The following is an 18,928-nucleotide window of genomic DNA, read 5'->3' on the forward strand; positions in this document are numbered from 1 at the left end:
TTGGTGACAGATTCAATACAATATTTCCATGCAGCCTGTGAATTTTCACAGCGCCAAAAGGTAACTTTTTTTTTGTTACAGTTAAGCATGTTTCCTAAGAAAGGTCATCTACACTTTTGATTACATAAAGTCAATAAAAAATGATTGCATCATGGAGACAGAACGGATTTCATGCATAGAACCAAGCAACTTTAATATAAAAAATATAATCAAAATGATTTGTTTTCAGAAATATCCTTTATCCTTTAGCAAAATTGCTTTATAAAACTGAAAAAACAATTTTTTATCGTGATTTCACCTATAAGTTCAAAAAGAGTACAGTAAAATGGTTTAAAACTGCATACATAAATTTATGCATTATTGTTTATAACAACAGAAGTAAAACAATATTTATAATACAACCTTACTCAATTAAACATGGCAAAGTGGGAGAAGTTATACATTAATTTTAACATTTACTGTGCTATCCGGCCTAATTGATAAAAGCTCGCTGAAGGAATAGTGAGACTGTTAATGCAACAAAACTGTTCAAAATAGTCGATTTTCTTTTTCCAATTACAAACACATGCACTGAGAGCTACTGCGTGCTAATCATGCAGCTTCATTCTTGTTAATCTGTCCACAGCAAACAGGGATTAGACCAAAATCTAAGCCAGATGGTCTAAATATGTAACAAGTGGTGAAATAATGTTCCAAAATAGGTCAATGTTCTTCTTCCTAAAAGCTTTTTACTATCCTGAGCCCTATGAGGTTACCACCACACGTGCACGGTGCGTGAGCTACACAGCCTATTAAATATCTCCAGTCTTGGAATCACAAAAAAATGAAAATAAAATGAAACATAAATATTCATTATGCCCAAAGTTGAAACTTCAGCAACCTGCAAATACCTGTCAACCAAGAAATTACTCCTTTTTGACGTTGACAGCAGGTCCACAGACGTTGAAGCAATGCGAAATCATTTGTTTATTTTCTGAGATAAACTGCCGACCCATCTTACCACAACATATCTTACGTAGACTACGCTACGAACCAGTTACATGACGGATCTCAAATCCTCAAACGGTGATTGCAAAATAAACGCTCAATGAATTGCTTCAGTGTCAAGTCGAGTTTGTTATTTCCCTTTGGTGGTCGTTTCTCATTTCGCAGCTTTCCCACAAATGGAAAGAATGCTGACCTTGAGTAGATGAAAAGTGAGAGCAAAAGAGATGAGAAAGAAAAATGCAGAGAGCAACCAACAAACTGCAAATTTACTATGAATCATTAATGACTAGGAATGACTGAATTCACCACTGACATCAATAACCGGAATTTTGAAAAACACGTCATAAAACAGCTGTTTGGACAAACTATTGCGTAATTTCAAGCAAAATCCATGAAACAACAAGACGTACTATTTTTGGCTAAGTTATTCATCAGTCATGTGTTGCGAACAAGTAAAATGATATCATTTTAATTAGGCACCGAAGAAAGATTCTACTTTGTCAGCGGTGAACATTTACAATTGTCAGTTGAAGAGATAATGAAGCAAGTAAAAACGGGAGCTATTCAAATATCGAGAAACCAATTTCTTATACTGAAATTATTCATTTTCATCTCCTGAAGTGACACACAACACCACGTTTTCGTGAATAAACAAACGCAACAACTTTGTACTCAGAAAATCTTCGAACTCTTGTCAGAAAACTTGCTAACTCCCTGTTTTGGTTCACTTACAACATTCCCTTTTTAGAAACAAACCAATCGCCGTTCCAGCCCAAAGTTTCCAACACAGTTGGTCATTTTTGTTTCACAGCAAATCAGGTTGATTAAAAAACGCATTTGTTGAAGAGATTAAACACTCAAGCAGCCGCTCTTGGCAATGTGACAGCATCCATATGAAATTGTATACAACCAGCATTGAAATTGACGTCTTGATATCAAATAACAAGCTTTGTTGAAGCATTGATGCCATACCAATACAACCTTAGCACCTGATTCATACGCACGAACTATGTGGCTTAATTTACGTTCAAAAAGAGTTTGGACGCAGAGCAAGAGTATTCACTTTTAGCTTTTCATCGACTTAACCAGTTTATCTAAACTTACCGTAAAAATGGCCTACTTTGAGAATTTCATTCAATTCAATAAAACTTTAAAGTGTTCAGTAAAACAAAATCTAAAAGGTATGGAATACAACAAAATGCACGAAGCATTTACATCAGTGGTTCCCAACCTGGGGTTTGCGGACCCCTTGGGGGTCCGTGAGAAAGCATTTGGGGGCCGTGATTATCTTGATGAATTTCGAAAAAAAACGGTCTTTTTACTTTGATTTCTCTCTTTAAATACAAATGTGTCAAGCTCAAGCCCGCGAGAATAAACTGTACCGGTATGCATTAAAATGAATCAGGTTTGACAATAATTGATGCAGCTGAAAAACTGAAAACGTTTTTAGCCAAGTTGCGGTTTGGAAACACAGATTGGAAGCAGGTAATTACGCTAACTTTCCAATGTTAGAAGATCTTATCTTGATGGATGAAACTCAGAGAATGTACTCTTTTGATCTCTATGAAAGAAAAATTTTGCGCACACTTGGAAACCCTGCAAATCTCATTTTAACGTTATTTTAATTTACAACACCTGCCGAACGAAGTTGAAACATGGATTCGAAATCCTTTTCTTTTTGACTTGAACAACATTAGCGATGACGATCTCAGTAAAGATGACCTAATTGATTTGAGATCAAAAGAGTTATTACTCATTGAATTTCATTCATAAATTGTGGAAGAATTTTGGTGCTCACAACTGCAAACCTACTCATTCTTGGCAAAGCAAGCGATTATTGTTTTGTTACCATTCATAACCACTTACCTTTGCAAGGCAGAATTCTCAGCTCTTGTTGCAATACAAACTAAACATCGAAATCGCCTGGACGTTGAAGATGACATGCGTGTTGCATTGTCAAAAACTCAACCACAGTTCAGTCGTTTAGTTCAGGAAAGGCAACAACAGCCCTCTCATTAAATTTGCTTACGTTGAAAAAGTTTCGGCATGGCACTTTGGGTCACCTTAATATTCAAATACTGCTGACATTTCTTGAACAATTCATTCATTTTTTTATTTGAGCAACTCTTTAACCTGATATTGATATTTGCCGCAGGAGTCATAGCGGCAATGCAATATGACACAGTACAGTAGTTGAGTAGCATAATTATTGCAATAGTCAATAGTATGTTAATTGAGTTTCAGGCAAAATTTAGGTAGGGGTCCGCAGAATTAGTAATTTGTTTAAAGGGGTCCGTGACCAGAAAAAGGTTGGGAACCACTGATTTACATTGATTTTATAACAAAATTAAAAAAGTGATGCCACAAATCTGGTAAAGACGTTTATATTTTTTAATAACAACCACCAACGTAGGAGACATAGAAAGAAGAAGCAGATGAACATTTCTACCAAGTCTTAGAGGTATCGTTTTATTGAGGCCAAGCACTGAGGTGCATGCGATGGAGATAAATAAAGCATACCACAGTTTTACAATTCAAACTATTCCTTGGAACAAGATATATCCGATTTGCAGCAACGATAATTTGCATATGATTTAATATATCCAGATTATTATAAAACTGTGCGTCACCTAAAGACTTCAGTGTGCTTCCGAGATAGGTCCAAAACCATTTCTGATGTTTAAAATAACTAAAAATAAAGCAACAGTTCTGCACAGATGGCTGAAATAGCCCAAGTCCAGAAACGCTGCACCTTGTTTGGTAAACCTAATTAAACCTGGGGAAGCTCAAAAACCCGCGAAGGCCATAGACTCCATAGTCTACTGCATTAAGGAAATTAAACCTTCTCTGGTTACACAAAATCTTGCTTGTTTGTTATACTCCACCAATATTCGTAAAGCGATGATTGACAATCGAAGTTTTACGTGAAATTCAATCAGAAATGTCCGTTTTGCAACACCAAAAATTGCACTATACCAAGTTGAAGAGGACCAAAGGTCATTTTGCAAATGCCTGGTATATATGAAGGATGGAACAGTTTTGCAAATGTTTGCTATAGCACTGAAGATGAAGACAGTTTAGTTTTCGAAACGTTTGCTGAACATGAGTTTAGTATCTACATTTTGGGCTCTTTAGTTTTTAATTAGATTGTCCTGGCGTTCCAACCATTTTGCATCGAACAGCTTTCTTTACATGAGATGTTGAGTATAAAATAAAAGTTTTATTCACTCGCATACACGGATTACACGCATATTGCATATACACTGTATATTATACAGTTATACACCAAAAGTGTCTGGAACAAAATTTCTTCTTCTTTTCACAAAAAATCTTTGTCGGTGATTCGTTTCGATTTAACTCTCTTGGCAAAGATTCTGTTTTGAACATCTTTCAAAAGCTAAAACTCCGTTTTTGCCGAAAAATTTTGCCGAAGCGAACCCGCATTTACCATCTTCGAGCTGCTCTCGTAATCTATGAGTTGCAAAACTTTTAACACGAGAAACGGGGTAAAACTGTGATTCTAAGTTATCAGATGCGACAAGTTGAAACAGAACTTTAGCAATTTGCATCAACTTTTTAAAGGGGTTATGTATCCAGAGCATAGTTTTAGTTACAAGTATTAATTTAGAAACTGTTAATATTTTCAACCAAGAAAAACGCACTACTTCTCATCTGAAAAAGCTGCTTCACATTTCGTAAATAAAACAGAGCCATTGGCCCCAACCTTATCACGCTCACATAAATAAATTTGAGTTTCGTGTCAACAAAACTTAATTAAACAATAAACATAAATTCACAAACACTTAGAATTTCAAATCAATTCTAGCTTTCGTAGACTTAAGCAAGTCTTACTTAAATCGGCAATAAAGATTTCAACTGTATAAACGGGGGAAAAAGATCTCCGCAGACAAGATTAAAACAGCGGCTGTAAAATATCGATGGTTCCATATTTCGCTAATCATAAACAAGTATACCCGCGCGTGAAATAGCATTTCAAAGCAACCTTAATAAAAGAAAACGTAACAATAAACGTAACTGAGAATAGGCTTCAGATGCCATAACACATTTGCAAAACAGTTTTCTTGCTAAACCTAAAATCTAACTTTAATTACCATATGGGAAGCAGTAAAAAAAGTTTAAAGTCATTCGCCGCAAGAAGGGGATAGTGCAATGTGCAACGCCCAGATCATGCGTGGCACAAGACCAATAATAGAGCTGTTTTCGGATATCCGAGATCGAACAAGGTTGAACAAGGCAGCTGCATCGTACATGACAACAAGGAGATGAAGAAATTCCACTAATAGGGGGCCTCACGACGGACACACGCTAGAATGTGTATCGCAGCTAGCAAATCGGCCTATCCTGCATTGATTTAACGTCATAATCAGAAGCAATCACTAAGAAAACAAGTCAATGGTTTTTTATCTATTTCCAAACCCATTGATTCAACGAATTGCTGGCTGAGATGTTCCACAATATCCTTTTGTCAACTGAAAAACTTGCTTCAAACTACTGCAAAATGAAAATATACTTTCTACTTGCTAGGTCTACCATATTCATCAGTTAATTTCTATCTTCCTTGCAGTTTAATGATTTTTCTCAATAGTCCGTCTCGAAGCTATTGGTTGTTCAAGAACTAAAACACCTTTTGTTGCCGCGAGTAACAGCAAAGCAGCAACGCAGATACTGACGCACGATCAACTAGAAAGGCACACGGCAGATAATCGCGTTCAATTATTGCTTTCCAATGGTCGGTCGGTCGTGAATAAATAAGTACTGCAAGAAAATCCAAGCTCAAACAAGGAGCAACGACACGGTAACACGCAAATCGATCAAATTCAAGTGACGACCTATATTTGAAACCCAATGGAACCGATTAGTTTAAAAGTATTTAATGCAAACACAGCAAGGTTTGAACAGGTCATCGCAGTTCGAAGGAGAACGTTTCACCAAACTTTACAAAATGATTTTTTTCTCCATCATTTTTATGTTGGGTGACGCTAAATTATCAAAATTGTGGAGTTGTTGCTAGTTGCTGCACCCAAGACAAGTCCCTGTAGTTATAGAGCGAAGGTTACACCAGAGCTGTGCACTGTGCAGCTTCCACGGCCACAAACTTTAGCAAACATACACAATACCCGGATGACAAACTCATTTATTTTGTATTCAAATAACGTCTAATAGACATCCCATAGACGCTAAACCGATGGACATGGATCTAAAGGCAACATAAATGACATAAAAATAACCCTATACGACCTTTTGTTCAGTGCATATCAAGCAAATCGCAAAATGTATAGCATTGGAAAAAAATTAGGAAGTTTTTCAAAACAGCTGTAGTAGAATTTAACCATCAACAGAGAATAATATTTTATGGTAACCTGTCAACCTTGTAAAACCGTTTGTCGTTCAATGTTCATTAAAGGAAAGTAATCGTAATAAACAAGTTATCTGCTCATTCGTCAAGTAGGGCAATGGCAAAGCGAAGTCAGTTTATAACATAAAAATATTGAAACACTTTGTTACGACAATTTACTGAAATGGGTTTGTCCAATTATACCTTTTATTATCGCATTGAAAAAAGTGTTTTTTTAATCAACCGACATCTAACGCAAAAAACAAACAAAGTGATAACCTTTTAAGTATATGCAACCATACGTCTTTAATATTACTTGTCTACATTTTTGTCTAGATATTGCGCGCAATGAACAAATTGCTGATTTTTAATTTGACTGGTCGTAAAAGTTATAGTTTTGTATTAGATCAAATACATACTTTTATATAGAGGTGAGGCATGGAAGTAGGCCATGGGTAAGGTGCAAAATAAAACATAATAAATTTAGTCATTCAGACGTTATTTGTTTCAAGAGTAAGTGCCGTAAAAATGTGGCACAAATGCACTTGAACGTTCAAGAGCAGAAACCAATGGAAGAAAGACTGACAACCTTTCTAGTATGAAACGACGGCATCTGACTGCAATACTGACTGAATCATTCAATTACTAACTTTTCTACTACCCGTCCGTAATAAAAAAAAAAAAAGCAAAAGAACGTAAGCTTGTCGGAGTGATTTCACATTCATGTTCTTCACGTTGGTACTTGGCCATTTGGTTTGGAATTTTAAAACAGATCAAGAGGAGATTTCACTGACACATGACAAAGTTTCAGCACCAACGGGCTGAACGTTATTTGATCCAAAGACAAAAAATTCTCATTTGATATTTTTGTTATTTGATGTCAAGTTGAGTGCTATTGCTTGCAGTTGATCGTAAGTCAAACAATGTAACTGTCACTATCACAATGTGTACGAATTCACTTCATTGTGTTTCTTTATCGGTGTTATAGGTTTGCGACATTACACGGTGAATTCGTCGCAAAAGCTTTTATAATAGTACGACGTCAGTGCGGCGGAATGGCCCGTTTCGGTGAGTCCGATCCCTATTCAGTGATTTTTTCAATTTTTTTTAAATTTTTGGGTACCGTAGCCTAATTATCATTGCCGTTTCAGGGTTAGGGGGTAGGGTTAGAGGTTAGGAACTCACCGAATCGGACTCACCGAATAGTAGCAGACCCTCAGTGCGGTACCTTGAAAAGTTATGAATAACTCTAAATTTCATAACAAAACTGCAATATCCAAAAGCGAAGTCTACCAATTTAAAAAAATATTTTTAGGTATGTAGGTAATGTTATGAAGAAATGAAGATACAAATATGACGTGATTTTAATTTCGTGCAAGTGACGCATAATAATGTACTCAGCTCTATTGCTTGGTGATATGACAAATTACGCCATAAAATAGGTAGTGAATTCTCATAGATTCCAGTAAGTTGGTGAATCATGCCAGATGAAGCATCAATGTAGTGATACTCATCCTTATAAGAACCTGCTGGTAAACCTCAATGGACATATTTTCTAAACTATTTTCATCAAAGTATGAACATCAAGAAGTAGCTCAATTTCCTTGATATCATAAGGTCTCGTGATATTTCAATTTATCGAATAGTTCGGAACTTATTGTGCCCAAATAGCTGTCGCCAACAATAGTTCTGAAAATAGCCATCCACTAAAGCTCTATGGTCTATGCTCTTATTTCACTTCCAATAATTCTTTTTGCTTTCGACCAAGAAAGGGTATTAGGCATGAGCGAAAAAATCTTGATATAGTTTTTAAAACTTGGTTGCTACAAGTCAAAAAAAATGTGCTATATGTTGTTTTAAATATTTAAAAGCTGGTAGAAAAACATCTATCTTTGGAATCTGTAAATTTTGGTACAGTATCATGCTTAGTACAATTTGTTTTACTCCTACGTTGAGCTTGCCAAAGCCTACCTAAACATTATGTTAACAGTATTTCTTTCATTTGTTAATAATATTGCAGCATGTCCCTTCTGTCAAGCATGGCCACCTAAAGATACGGCTTGATTTGTCACATTTTGCAGAAATTTCCAGGTTTTTCTAACTTTGGGCGAACGTTCAAATAAATTTTTCTAAACAATAGATTTTTACGCTTTCTTTATTCTTTTCCCCAGATGACACAATAGGTTTTAACATCCTCACATGTTGAAAAACAAAGAAAATTTGATTTTGTAGATTTTAGTCAGACTGTTAATTTTCAATAACAGTCTAAGTTTGCGTTTTTCAACTTACTTTTTCTCATTTGCTACTACTTCCCCAAGGCAACAAAAAAGTTTTTTGTCATTAGGAAACCGCAGAAAGTAAAAACATCCCAAAAAATGTCAGTTAAGCACTAGCAGTAGCTGTAATCAAAATCTGCAAAATGTGACAAATCGGGCCACATCTCCAGGTGGCCATGTGTCAAGGTTAAAATATTTTGTAAAACAAGCACAGAAATCTAACCTTCCATACGGCTCATAATTATAATATACAACTTTACAACATGTATCGGCTACTCCATCTTCTCTATACGTCTTTCGTTAGCCTAAATGACCGACTGAAAAAGACAACCTTTCTATGTCGAAATCGATCTGATTTAATGGATAAAATATTGCTTCAAACTGGCTTGCTCTATTTGAAATCCCATCTTGCACACACAAAAATCTAACATCTTGTTGAAAAAGGCAGCGCGAGTTTTTTTTTTGCTCCAATTCCATTTGCAGGTTTAGTTTAAATGACGTTTCCTCAGCGCTAAACTTAAAAGAAAAACTAACAAAGTTCATTCTCCATGGCTCTCAACGCTGGCGGCAGGGATACAGTTTCAGGCGGAACTTGTAAAGGTGAAACAAGTTTGCTCGGTGTAAGGGGAAAGTCCAACAGAAAAAATATCCGACTCTGACAGGCGTTGAACGATCTACGTTGCTTTAGCGGAAATTTTTAGTGAAATAACGTTACCACGCCAGAAATTAGGTGAGATTCCTCTTAAGTCAAATTAGGACAAAAGTTAAAAGCTTACGCATTAGCCAAAAATGAAAAAAAAAATGACATACGCTTGGAATTTAAATAATTATCTTAAAATGAAAATGGTTTTAACGTTTTTTTATAGCACAAATGGTATCAAAACTGTAAATTTCACGGTGACCGAAAATAAAACGGACAAAATGTAGTGATTTTAATACCTATAGTTCATTCTATCTTCCAACAAAGCACTTTCAATATCACACCGTATCTTAACAGTGACGTAGTCAAAAGCAAAACTAATTAACCGACACCACGTATTAATTTTATATTACTTTCAATTTACAAAACATAGGTCTACTTGCAGCATGACCATAATACGGAAGTAAGAGTCCAATGGCGCCTTTTCGGAAGGCAAGTGCAAAGAATGACAAAAATTACAAGTGCAAAGAATGAGAAACTATCTGAAAGTGAATTGAAGCTCAAACTTGATGGCTGGAACCCTCAAGCCAATTGGATAAAGAAAATCGTATTCTCTCTTTTTTCGTCTGTGATTTCACATTGTATCCACTGATGCGTATAAAGGTGAGGATATTGCACTAGCATTGTTGGGTCTGCTACTATTCGGTGAGTCCGATTCGGTGAGTTCCTAACCTCTGACCCCTAACCCTAAAACGGCAATGATAATTAGGCTACGGTACCCGATAATTTAAAAAAAACAACTGAAAAAAATCACCTAACATGGACCGGACTCACCGAATCGGACTCACCGAAACGGGCGATTCCGAGCATTGTTGCCATTGTAGATGAACAAGCCACACGAAAAGTTAATGAACGCTTTTTCAAGGTGAAAACATTTTAGGCTAAACTGTAAATGACGCTAGTGGAAAAACATTACGCACAAGTTCTTTATTGTCTGATTGGGAATGAAAGTGTTTTAAAAGAAAAGTGTGACAACAAAAGGCCGAAAACTATTTTATTAACATGTAGCGATAGGTCATGTACTCAGCTGTTGGACACAGATGTTTGGCTGATGAGCACAGTGGAGAACAAACCAATGCCACTAACGTCCGTGAACAACATTTTAGTAAACTGCAAAGTCAAGCACAGTAGCTTGCAACTCTGACCCAGTTACAACCAAACTACTTGTTTCAAATTTGCAAAATTAAAAGATTTTAACGCAAAAATAACAATCTTTTGTGTAATAAAAGACAAATTTATGATGAAATGACACTAGCCAAAGCTATCTTCAACTGCACTGCACAATAAGGTTTTTTAAAAGTTAATTATCTGAGATTTAAAAATGGTGACTACAGCCAGCAGACGAATAGGTAACCAGTAAAAATAGTGACAGATTGGTTTGAGAATCATATTGCATGTTGAAGGACGTATCTATCGATTACATCGCTGGACTATACCATGCCATTGCACGATCGAAAATCTGTCTATTGCGGCTCAAAACAGGAAAAACATTGCCACCTGCACAATCCTTCGCCTGTTTAGTGTTCAACAAAAAACTTGATGAATGCTCTTCCTGAACAGTTGCTAGGAAAAATGTCAGCAATAACGAGTGCAGTTGTAAACTGAAACCATGAATTAGGGATAAACCAGCTGGCAATATTGTAGTTCTTACGTCGTTCCAACGTCGCCAATGACCATTTTTGCAAGTTGAAATAGACCTTTTCTACTAATCCAAACTGGACAGGCAAATCATTCCATCAAGAGCATTGAAGCTGGATTTGTGGATACTTATTTCAGACTTCGACTATAGAGATTTATGTAGACCAACCTAAGTTCACTTTAACTGCAGACAACGGCACACCGCCTTAGCCTAAACTGCCTCTTCAGTGAAGTAGGTACACTGAAATGACCAGGAGGCAAAACAAACCTAACAACAAACAAACCTAAAATAAACCCAGTGTGGCGAATTTCATTTTGATGTATATCAATTGCTTGGAAGTAAACCACAAATCAACTCATTGTTTTGTTCTTCATATAAATAATGACAATAATTAGTTGAATACTGAAAACGTTGGGTGTTCACCAGGATAATTATCGTTTCTAGCACCATGGCCACCTGGAGATGCGGCCTGATTTGTCACATTTTGCAGATTTTGATTACAGCTACTGCTAGTGCTTGACTGATATTTTTTGAGATGTTTTTACTTTTTGCGGTTTCCTAATGACATAAAACTTTTTTGTTGCCTTGGGGAAGCAGCAGCAAATGAGAAAAAGTAAGTTGAAAAACGCAAAATCAGACTGTTATTGAAAATTAACAGTCTGACTAAAATCTACAAAATCAAATTTTCTTTGTTTTTCAACATGTGAGGATGTTAAAACCTATTGTGTCATCTGGGGAAAAGAATAAAGAAAGCGTAAAAATCTAATTAAAAAAAAATTTATTCAAACGTTCGCCTAAAGTTAGAAAAACCTGGAAATTTCTGCAAAATGTGACAAATCAGGCCGTATCTTTAGGTGGCCATGCTAGCACTAGTTGCAACTTTCATCAGATGAACGTTGCATTGTTGCAACTAGTGATATAAATTATAATTAGTTGTTTAGTTAATGCTAGTGATGAATCAGGAAGCCAAAAGTCTCATATTTCGGAGGCTTTGTTTAGTTTTGAATCTTTATCTGTGTTTTCCTTCAAGCTCACTGGTTGGGATACTGGTTTCATTTGTCGTATCCAGGTTTATGCCCGGTGGTGGAAGATTTAGATTAAGTACACTAAAAGATAAGGAAGCCAATCTTCGTATCCACCTTCAGGCATGCCACTAAGTGTTCTGCCAAAAACACAGCCACATGCTCATGCGCGGTGTCCAACCGGCGCCCTTTCGAGTACCACTCGGCCATGCAGCATACAAGTATATATACGCCAGCCAGGCCTCGAAGTTCGTTTTTGTTGACGGCGGACAAACGTGTCCGGTCTGAGCAGCTATCTCGGCGGACAAATTAAGTCTCACGGCGGACACACCAGCTTTAGCGTCGATCGTCAAGCTTAATCACTTTATCTTGATAATTCTTTGCCATTTGAGAACTATAGCTAATTAGCTAAGGTTTAGAAGGCTTTTTAAAATTTCAGTAAAGTCACTCTGAAAGGCTTTCATCAGATCAACGACGTGCGCTTGAAGAGTCAAAGCGCCGTGTAGCTGCTTAATACGCCGCATAACTGAACTTGCATCGAACGAGGTCGTGTGGCTTCTTACGTCACAATGCTCTGGGAGTCTGGGCACGAGTCGGAAAACTTCTACACTAACGCTACTATTTTCTGCTGTGCAAAGTTTCTCTGGGCTTTTTTCTTTAGGTTCATTTTTGCGTGTCATGTGAGCGAAAGTGAATTTTTCCTGGGCCTTTTCTTTTTTACTGTAATACCAAAGCTTAACAAATTTTGTAACTAACCTTGCCTTATCAATATTACTCGGAGATCAAAGCTAGACGTTGTGACGTAAGACTTGAAATAAGTTACGCGTGATCAGTGTAGAAGTAGGCTACTGGACTGGTACTCCCATCGATTCTTGGCGAAGAATTCACCTTTGCTACGCTGATTCAATGTCATCAATTGTTGAAGCAACGTAAAAATTGGAAGTTTTCCTGCTTGAATGGAAACTAAGGGATACGATACAGTATTCACATTTTCTAGATGCGCGCTAGAATGCGCGGGAAATTATATTCTCGCAACAGTTGTTCGTGCTATGCAATGACGATTTGTATCGCTAGTTCCTGTGTTATTTCTCGGCGGACAAATATGACCGATCTAAATGGTACTTCCCGCGGACATCACATGCTGTGACGGCGGACATGACCGCCGTGTCCGCCGTGAATTTCGAGGCCTGGCCAGCCATTATCGGGTCCCGTAGCCTAATTATCATTGCCGTTTTAGGGTTAGGGGTTAGGAACTCACCAAATCGGACTCACCGAATAGTAGCAGACCTGTTTTAGATAGTAATATCAAAGTTTTTTGAAAACTTTGATATTACTATCTAAAACAGATGGCTTTTTAGAACCCAAGAAGCAAACAGTGGCAATACAATATATTATTTTGTTCTCCTTTGCTATGAAAATAAATTGAATATGAACACAAAGATTCACCTTCTAGACTCAGGTGTTGGGCAAAGCTATAAGTGAAAGATGTTGCAAAAATCAAAAGATGACAATATGTAAAATTAGGGTCTGCTACTATTCGGTGAGTCCGATTCGGTGAGTTCCTAACCTCTAACCCTAAAACGGCAATGATAATTAGGCTACGGTACCCGATAATTCAAAAAAAAATTGAAAAATCCCCCATTAAGGGGTCGGACTCACCGAAACGGGCCATTCCGGTAAAATTATACGCACAAACCTGTGTATGTGGCATAATCATTGTTGATTGCACTGGTATCTTGAGACGATAAGGCATCCATCAGAGCAGATGAGGAAGAGCGGGGGGTGTATGGCACACCTGGCCAGGGTGGAATAGTGGAAAGTCCTATGACAACAATCTGATTGTAGAATGTAGATATGACTTTTTCAAAATTGAAGTCAACTCAACATAAACATTTTGTTTGAAAATTAGGATTGTCAGTATTCTTCGTTTTACTGAAATAATTGCATCACTTCATACTGGTCGACATTTAGGTGAAGTCACGTAGGTAGGCGCCTCCTTCACCAATCACCATGGTGCCAAGCAATTTAAGTATTATTTTAGAAAAATCTACTGCAGGGTGTAATGTATGGCGGTTGCAAAAACATGGGATTATATACATTATATTATTAAACGGGAAACGATCGCACATAACAGGTTGGTCTATATCAGTGGTTCTTAAACTTTTTTGTATGTTTTACCATTTCCAAAAAGATGCTCATCAAATTTACCCCCAATATGTAAAATGGCGCTCATTTATTAAAAAGCGAAAAACACAAATTACATCAGTTATATTTAATGTGACGGCTGCGCTTGCTTTTTGGCAACGAGTTGTTCAATGTCTGGTAAAGTAGTAGATAATGCACAACAAATATCAAATTCAACATTAAGTCGGTTTCTTGCTTTAGATCTGATAGTAAGCAATGCAGAGAAAATATATCAGCCAATTAGCGAAGTATAACGTTACCGCCACTAGACGATAATGAATCAATAAACTACTAGGCTAGCTTCGGATTATCAGTTAATCTGAACTAGAAAAGTAAGGTACAATAACTACAACCGGCAAATTTTATCTGTCCGGTCAATTGATGTGAATTTTGATTGGTAGTTCATTTACCCTCTAAAACGAGAAATTTACCCCAGTTTAAGAAATGCTGGTCTATATGGTCTAATAACAAAACAACACGTAATGTTATGAAAAGTTTTTGCAAAAAATGAATATCTTTTCATTGTATATATAATGAAAACCAATTTTCAAAGTAGACCAAAAACTATATACGGTACCAATTTTGGCAAATAGTTGCATTGAGCAAGTTTAGTTCAGAAAAGTATCTATGATAACACGAGCGCCACGATGATATGGCAATTAAATTTCCTGGAGCAATGGCAGGAGCATCTATCTACCTGGCATGTGCCATTGTGTCTATGATTGATGCCTTAACGGACTACACCTCATACAGAACTATGAGGCACATCATCTCTCCAAGTAGACCGAAGTTGTTGACCTCTGGTAGTCAAATTAACACAAAAACAATTTTAACAAATATATTAATGTGAAAAAATTAACAAATATATACGCAGATTTTGAGTAATTTTGCATAAACCAGTCAAACACTTACCATTGGCATTTGAATATGGAAACATGTTAACAGCCATGTCGTTTTCCATTTTTGCTAGCTAGCTCTTTAAGGAATGACTTATATCTTTATGGCAATTTTTCAAGCATGAGTTAGAGGTGAAATGTTACAATAAAAAAAAATTCCATGCTAGTCAAGTCACATTGTGTTTTAACAAATTATACTAGCAGCTAAACACAATCTTTTATATCACAAAATTCTGTAATCAAAATATTATTTCTGTAGTCCCAAGCGAATGTGTTGTATAATTGATAAATTAAAAAAATAACAAATGAAAAGGTAACAAAGTGTTTGCACTTGATTTCTATGAGTCTTGTGAAGTTACTGCCTGCCAACTATTCCATTCACTACATTTGTTGAACAATGAACATAACAGTTATTCTTGAATTGCATTATTGAACTACACAAGTCAAAAAATGATAAAAAAATTTCTGCTTTAAGAAAACTACAGCATAAGATTAAGAAGGGTGAAATTGTTAATAACCAAGGTCCAAGAGTATTAGACAAATACAGTTACAAAAATTGAATGATGCTGTTGACTGAGCATTTAGTTCAATGACATGATACGTTCTGATGTAAATTAAGCTGAACTATCACAAAATGTTTCAGGTGATAATCTGCATTTATTACGACGTTTCGTCAATCAGACATAACTGACTTCTCAGTGGGCTAGATGTCACCATTTAGGGTGTGAAATCACTAACCCACAGCGGAAACATTTCTCAACTCTGAAGACACGTGTTTTCCCCTCGGATGTCAACTAACCTACCCAGACAACAAAATCTGTCATTTTTATATTGATTCTACGTTTGCAGTCGTTAAATCAGGGTAAAAATGACAAATTTTGTTGTCTGGGTAGTTTTCCCTTTTCACAACGATTCAATGTCCGACAACATTGAATCTAAATAAACACGACAATATTGCCAGCCGATGTAAATTAGCACTTCGGATTAACATTTTGCTAAAATAAACATCGGGAATTACAAACAAGACTTATAGCAGCTGGATATTTTCCATACAATAGTAAATGTTTCTGCATAATACAACAGTGGTGATTATGACGCACTGACCTAATTCTGCGTCACTCTTTGATACTAGATATTTTCGACAGTTAATCTACGATCATTCTATTGCAAAATTAAATATGGTAATTACTTAGAAACTGGCGGCCAAATTGGCCGACTGAGGAGGTAGCACTGGCGGACATTCAAGCACAACTTAGCGGCCATGGCCACGATGGCCGCCGGCTGCTTTAAGGCTTGATATTGAAATAGCATAGCATAGACAATCAATTAGGCTACAGTACATAGTTTAAAGCTCCTACAATCTTACCTGAAGACCTATCTCTGATCTAGGCATCATATAAACAGCTTGAAAACATGGCAAGTGATTGCTTGAAATATTAAAGAATCTAATGTTGCACTAGATCTGTGAGTGTTTGTTGAGATAGGCTAGCCTACAGGTGTTCAGTTCAGTTTATATGTTTTTGTTGACAAGAGAAAAAAAGTTGCACAGCTACAAAAGGCAAATAGTTTGCATAGCAAAGATGGGATTGAAAGACCAAAAAAGGTCTCACCAAAACCAGTTACCACCCATGTTAGCTGGTGTAATTGTTTGTTAGCGCCTGGTTGAAATCTTGTATAGGCTATGATACCGTACCAAGTAAACATACATTGAGAACAAAACAGAAACTCTAAATTTAAGATTTTTGGAGCATCATAGTTTGTGTACCGTACCTGTTTTTAATCATCATCACAGTCACATCAACCTCACAGCAGAGGAATTTCAATTTAAATTTAGTGCATTTCTATTAAAAAACAACTGAAAATCCAATGTATACAGAACTATTAAAAAATTTAAACATCTTTGGAGATAAGTACGGTATATAACTTATGGTACCGTACACACACAGTTTATCTCACTTTAGATAAGAATAAGGTTAGGGTATCAATCTTTGCTCAAGACTAAAAAAAAATCCAAAATACAAGTTTTTGTTTTCAATAGCTTTAAACTTTGCTCAAATTAGAGCAGAATTCCTTATTTGGCCTACACTACCGTATGTAGTGAAAATATAGCCACAGCCATTTCTGTTTGTTTGCAAGCAGAAAAAATAAACTGAACTTGTAGTGTTACAAATGTTTTAGATTAGCCAATTAAAGCATTTTATTGAAACCATTTTTTCTGTCTGCCATGATATTACATTATAACTTAAACGACTACACTTAATCAGCTGCTTACAAACAAAATGTAAAACCAAATTTCTTCGCTTGTAGTTGTTTGTGTTGTGGTTGAGAATGGTGTCGTTAACGCCGTTTCGCTTCAACGATTCCAGTGTTTATATTTTTACATCTGAGTGAGAATCATATGTAAATAATTTGCTGGGTTCAAAGGAAAAAACAATTATGTCAAGTGAAAAAAAATAGTCAATTTTTTTAAAATATTTCACTCTTTTGGACGTTCAAAAAGTGATGTAGTTGTTCTAAATTTTCTCTCTTACTCTCTCCTCAACAACGTTAAGGAAAAAGGTAAATTAATTTTTTAAGCTCAAGAAGGTTTAGGTAACTTTACTCATGCATATATTGACACTTTGTTCTTCAAGAAATAACAGACAAATAACAGCGATAATTAAAAGCTCAAACCAGGGTGATCGTTTGGCACATCATCCTTGAAAATGGCATGTAAAATTTTATAGCTTCGATGGCCTTTTGACAGTCCCAGCAAAAATGGGATAGCCTATGTCAATTGCACAAGGTTGTTAAAAACTAAAAGCATAAAAAGACGTGCTCGAAAGCACTGTATCCCACTTGTATCCCAACTGTATTCCAAAAAGTTGGCACGCTTGCAACGTCTTGACACAAAACCTTTTGACTGGGTTGTTCTTTGTTTTTGTTCTTATTCTGCGTCAAAAGCCTCTACCTAAGTAGGCCTATGCGAAACTACCAGGTATAACCTATCAAGGCGTTGTCAGTCCGGGGATAAAGATTCAAAAACAAACAAACAAAAACCAAAGTAAAACATAAAAATATCAGGCTTCGACACTTCCAATATAATTTTTTACGCCTTGAAAATTTGGGTTTCACTCTTTGACCATTGACCGTAATGTCTATGCTTTGACATTATCTCACGAGAGCTCAAGCATGACGGTCAATCAGCTGATAATTTCTTGCGCAATACCTTACTTGGAGCGTGATTAGGAGTTGGACAGAACCAGGGCAGGCCGGCAGGTTGCTCTGTTTATAAATCGTGTCTAAATGGCACAGCAGTTTGTACAAAAAGTGCAGACTCGACGACCTCCTACGCCTTCAGGGCTACGGTCTTTCGCACTCTCTCATTGGATGCACACTGTACGTTTTGTTTTATGTACGTTTCGCATCCAAAGGTGTGTTGACGAAAAATGAAATTTAAAGAAAAGTTAATGCCAAATTTTTTGGTTGTCTGAAAAGATAACTGCAGAACGGAACTTCTAGAACAGTGTGTTGCTATTTTGTCTCTTGTTTTAGTTTCCTAATTTGTTTTTTCATTGTATTATCATGTAGGCTAGCTAGCCTTATTGTATCATAAAAGGTGAAAAAGCACAAATGTGCTTGTGACATCACTATATCATTACTAAATCAGCCTAGGCCTATTTGGTAAACCGAAGCATTGAAAGTGTTATGTTCATTGGTTAGTTGCATCTTGGACAAGTTACATGTTAAGGAATGCTACCGTTGTCGTTCTCTTGAACACGTTGTCCCCCCGATTTCGTTCTATGCCAATGTCCTCTTAAAAACAGTGTTGCGAGATGTTCAACTTTGTCCATTAAAATGTAGGTAAAATTAGGTTGTTCGAAACAGA

At 36.4% G+C, this 18,928-nt stretch overlaps 1 protein-coding gene across 1 annotated transcript in view; it reads right to left on the reverse strand.

Annotated features, from left to right (window-relative positions):
• Positions 1-15,124, reverse strand: part of LOC145764730 (nuclear receptor subfamily 6 group A member 1-like) — a 50,435-nt gene extending 35,311 nt beyond the window's left edge. The window contains exons 1-2 of the mRNA XM_082576390.1: positions 15,077-15,124; positions 13,677-13,802 (exon numbers count right to left, since the gene is read on the reverse strand). Coding sequence (XP_082432516.1) covers positions 13,677-13,802; positions 15,077-15,113 — 163 coding nt within the window. The 5' untranslated portion in view covers positions 15,114-15,124. The remainder of the gene's footprint in view (positions 1-13,676; positions 13,803-15,076) is intronic.
• Positions 15,125-18,928: the final 3,804 nt, after the last annotated feature.

Source organism: Aplidium turbinatum, chromosome 2 (genome assembly GCF_918807975.1).
Source record: "Aplidium turbinatum chromosome 2, kaAplTurb1.1, whole genome shotgun sequence".
Taxonomy (NCBI): Eukaryota; Metazoa; Chordata; class Ascidiacea; order Aplousobranchia; family Polyclinidae; genus Aplidium; species Aplidium turbinatum.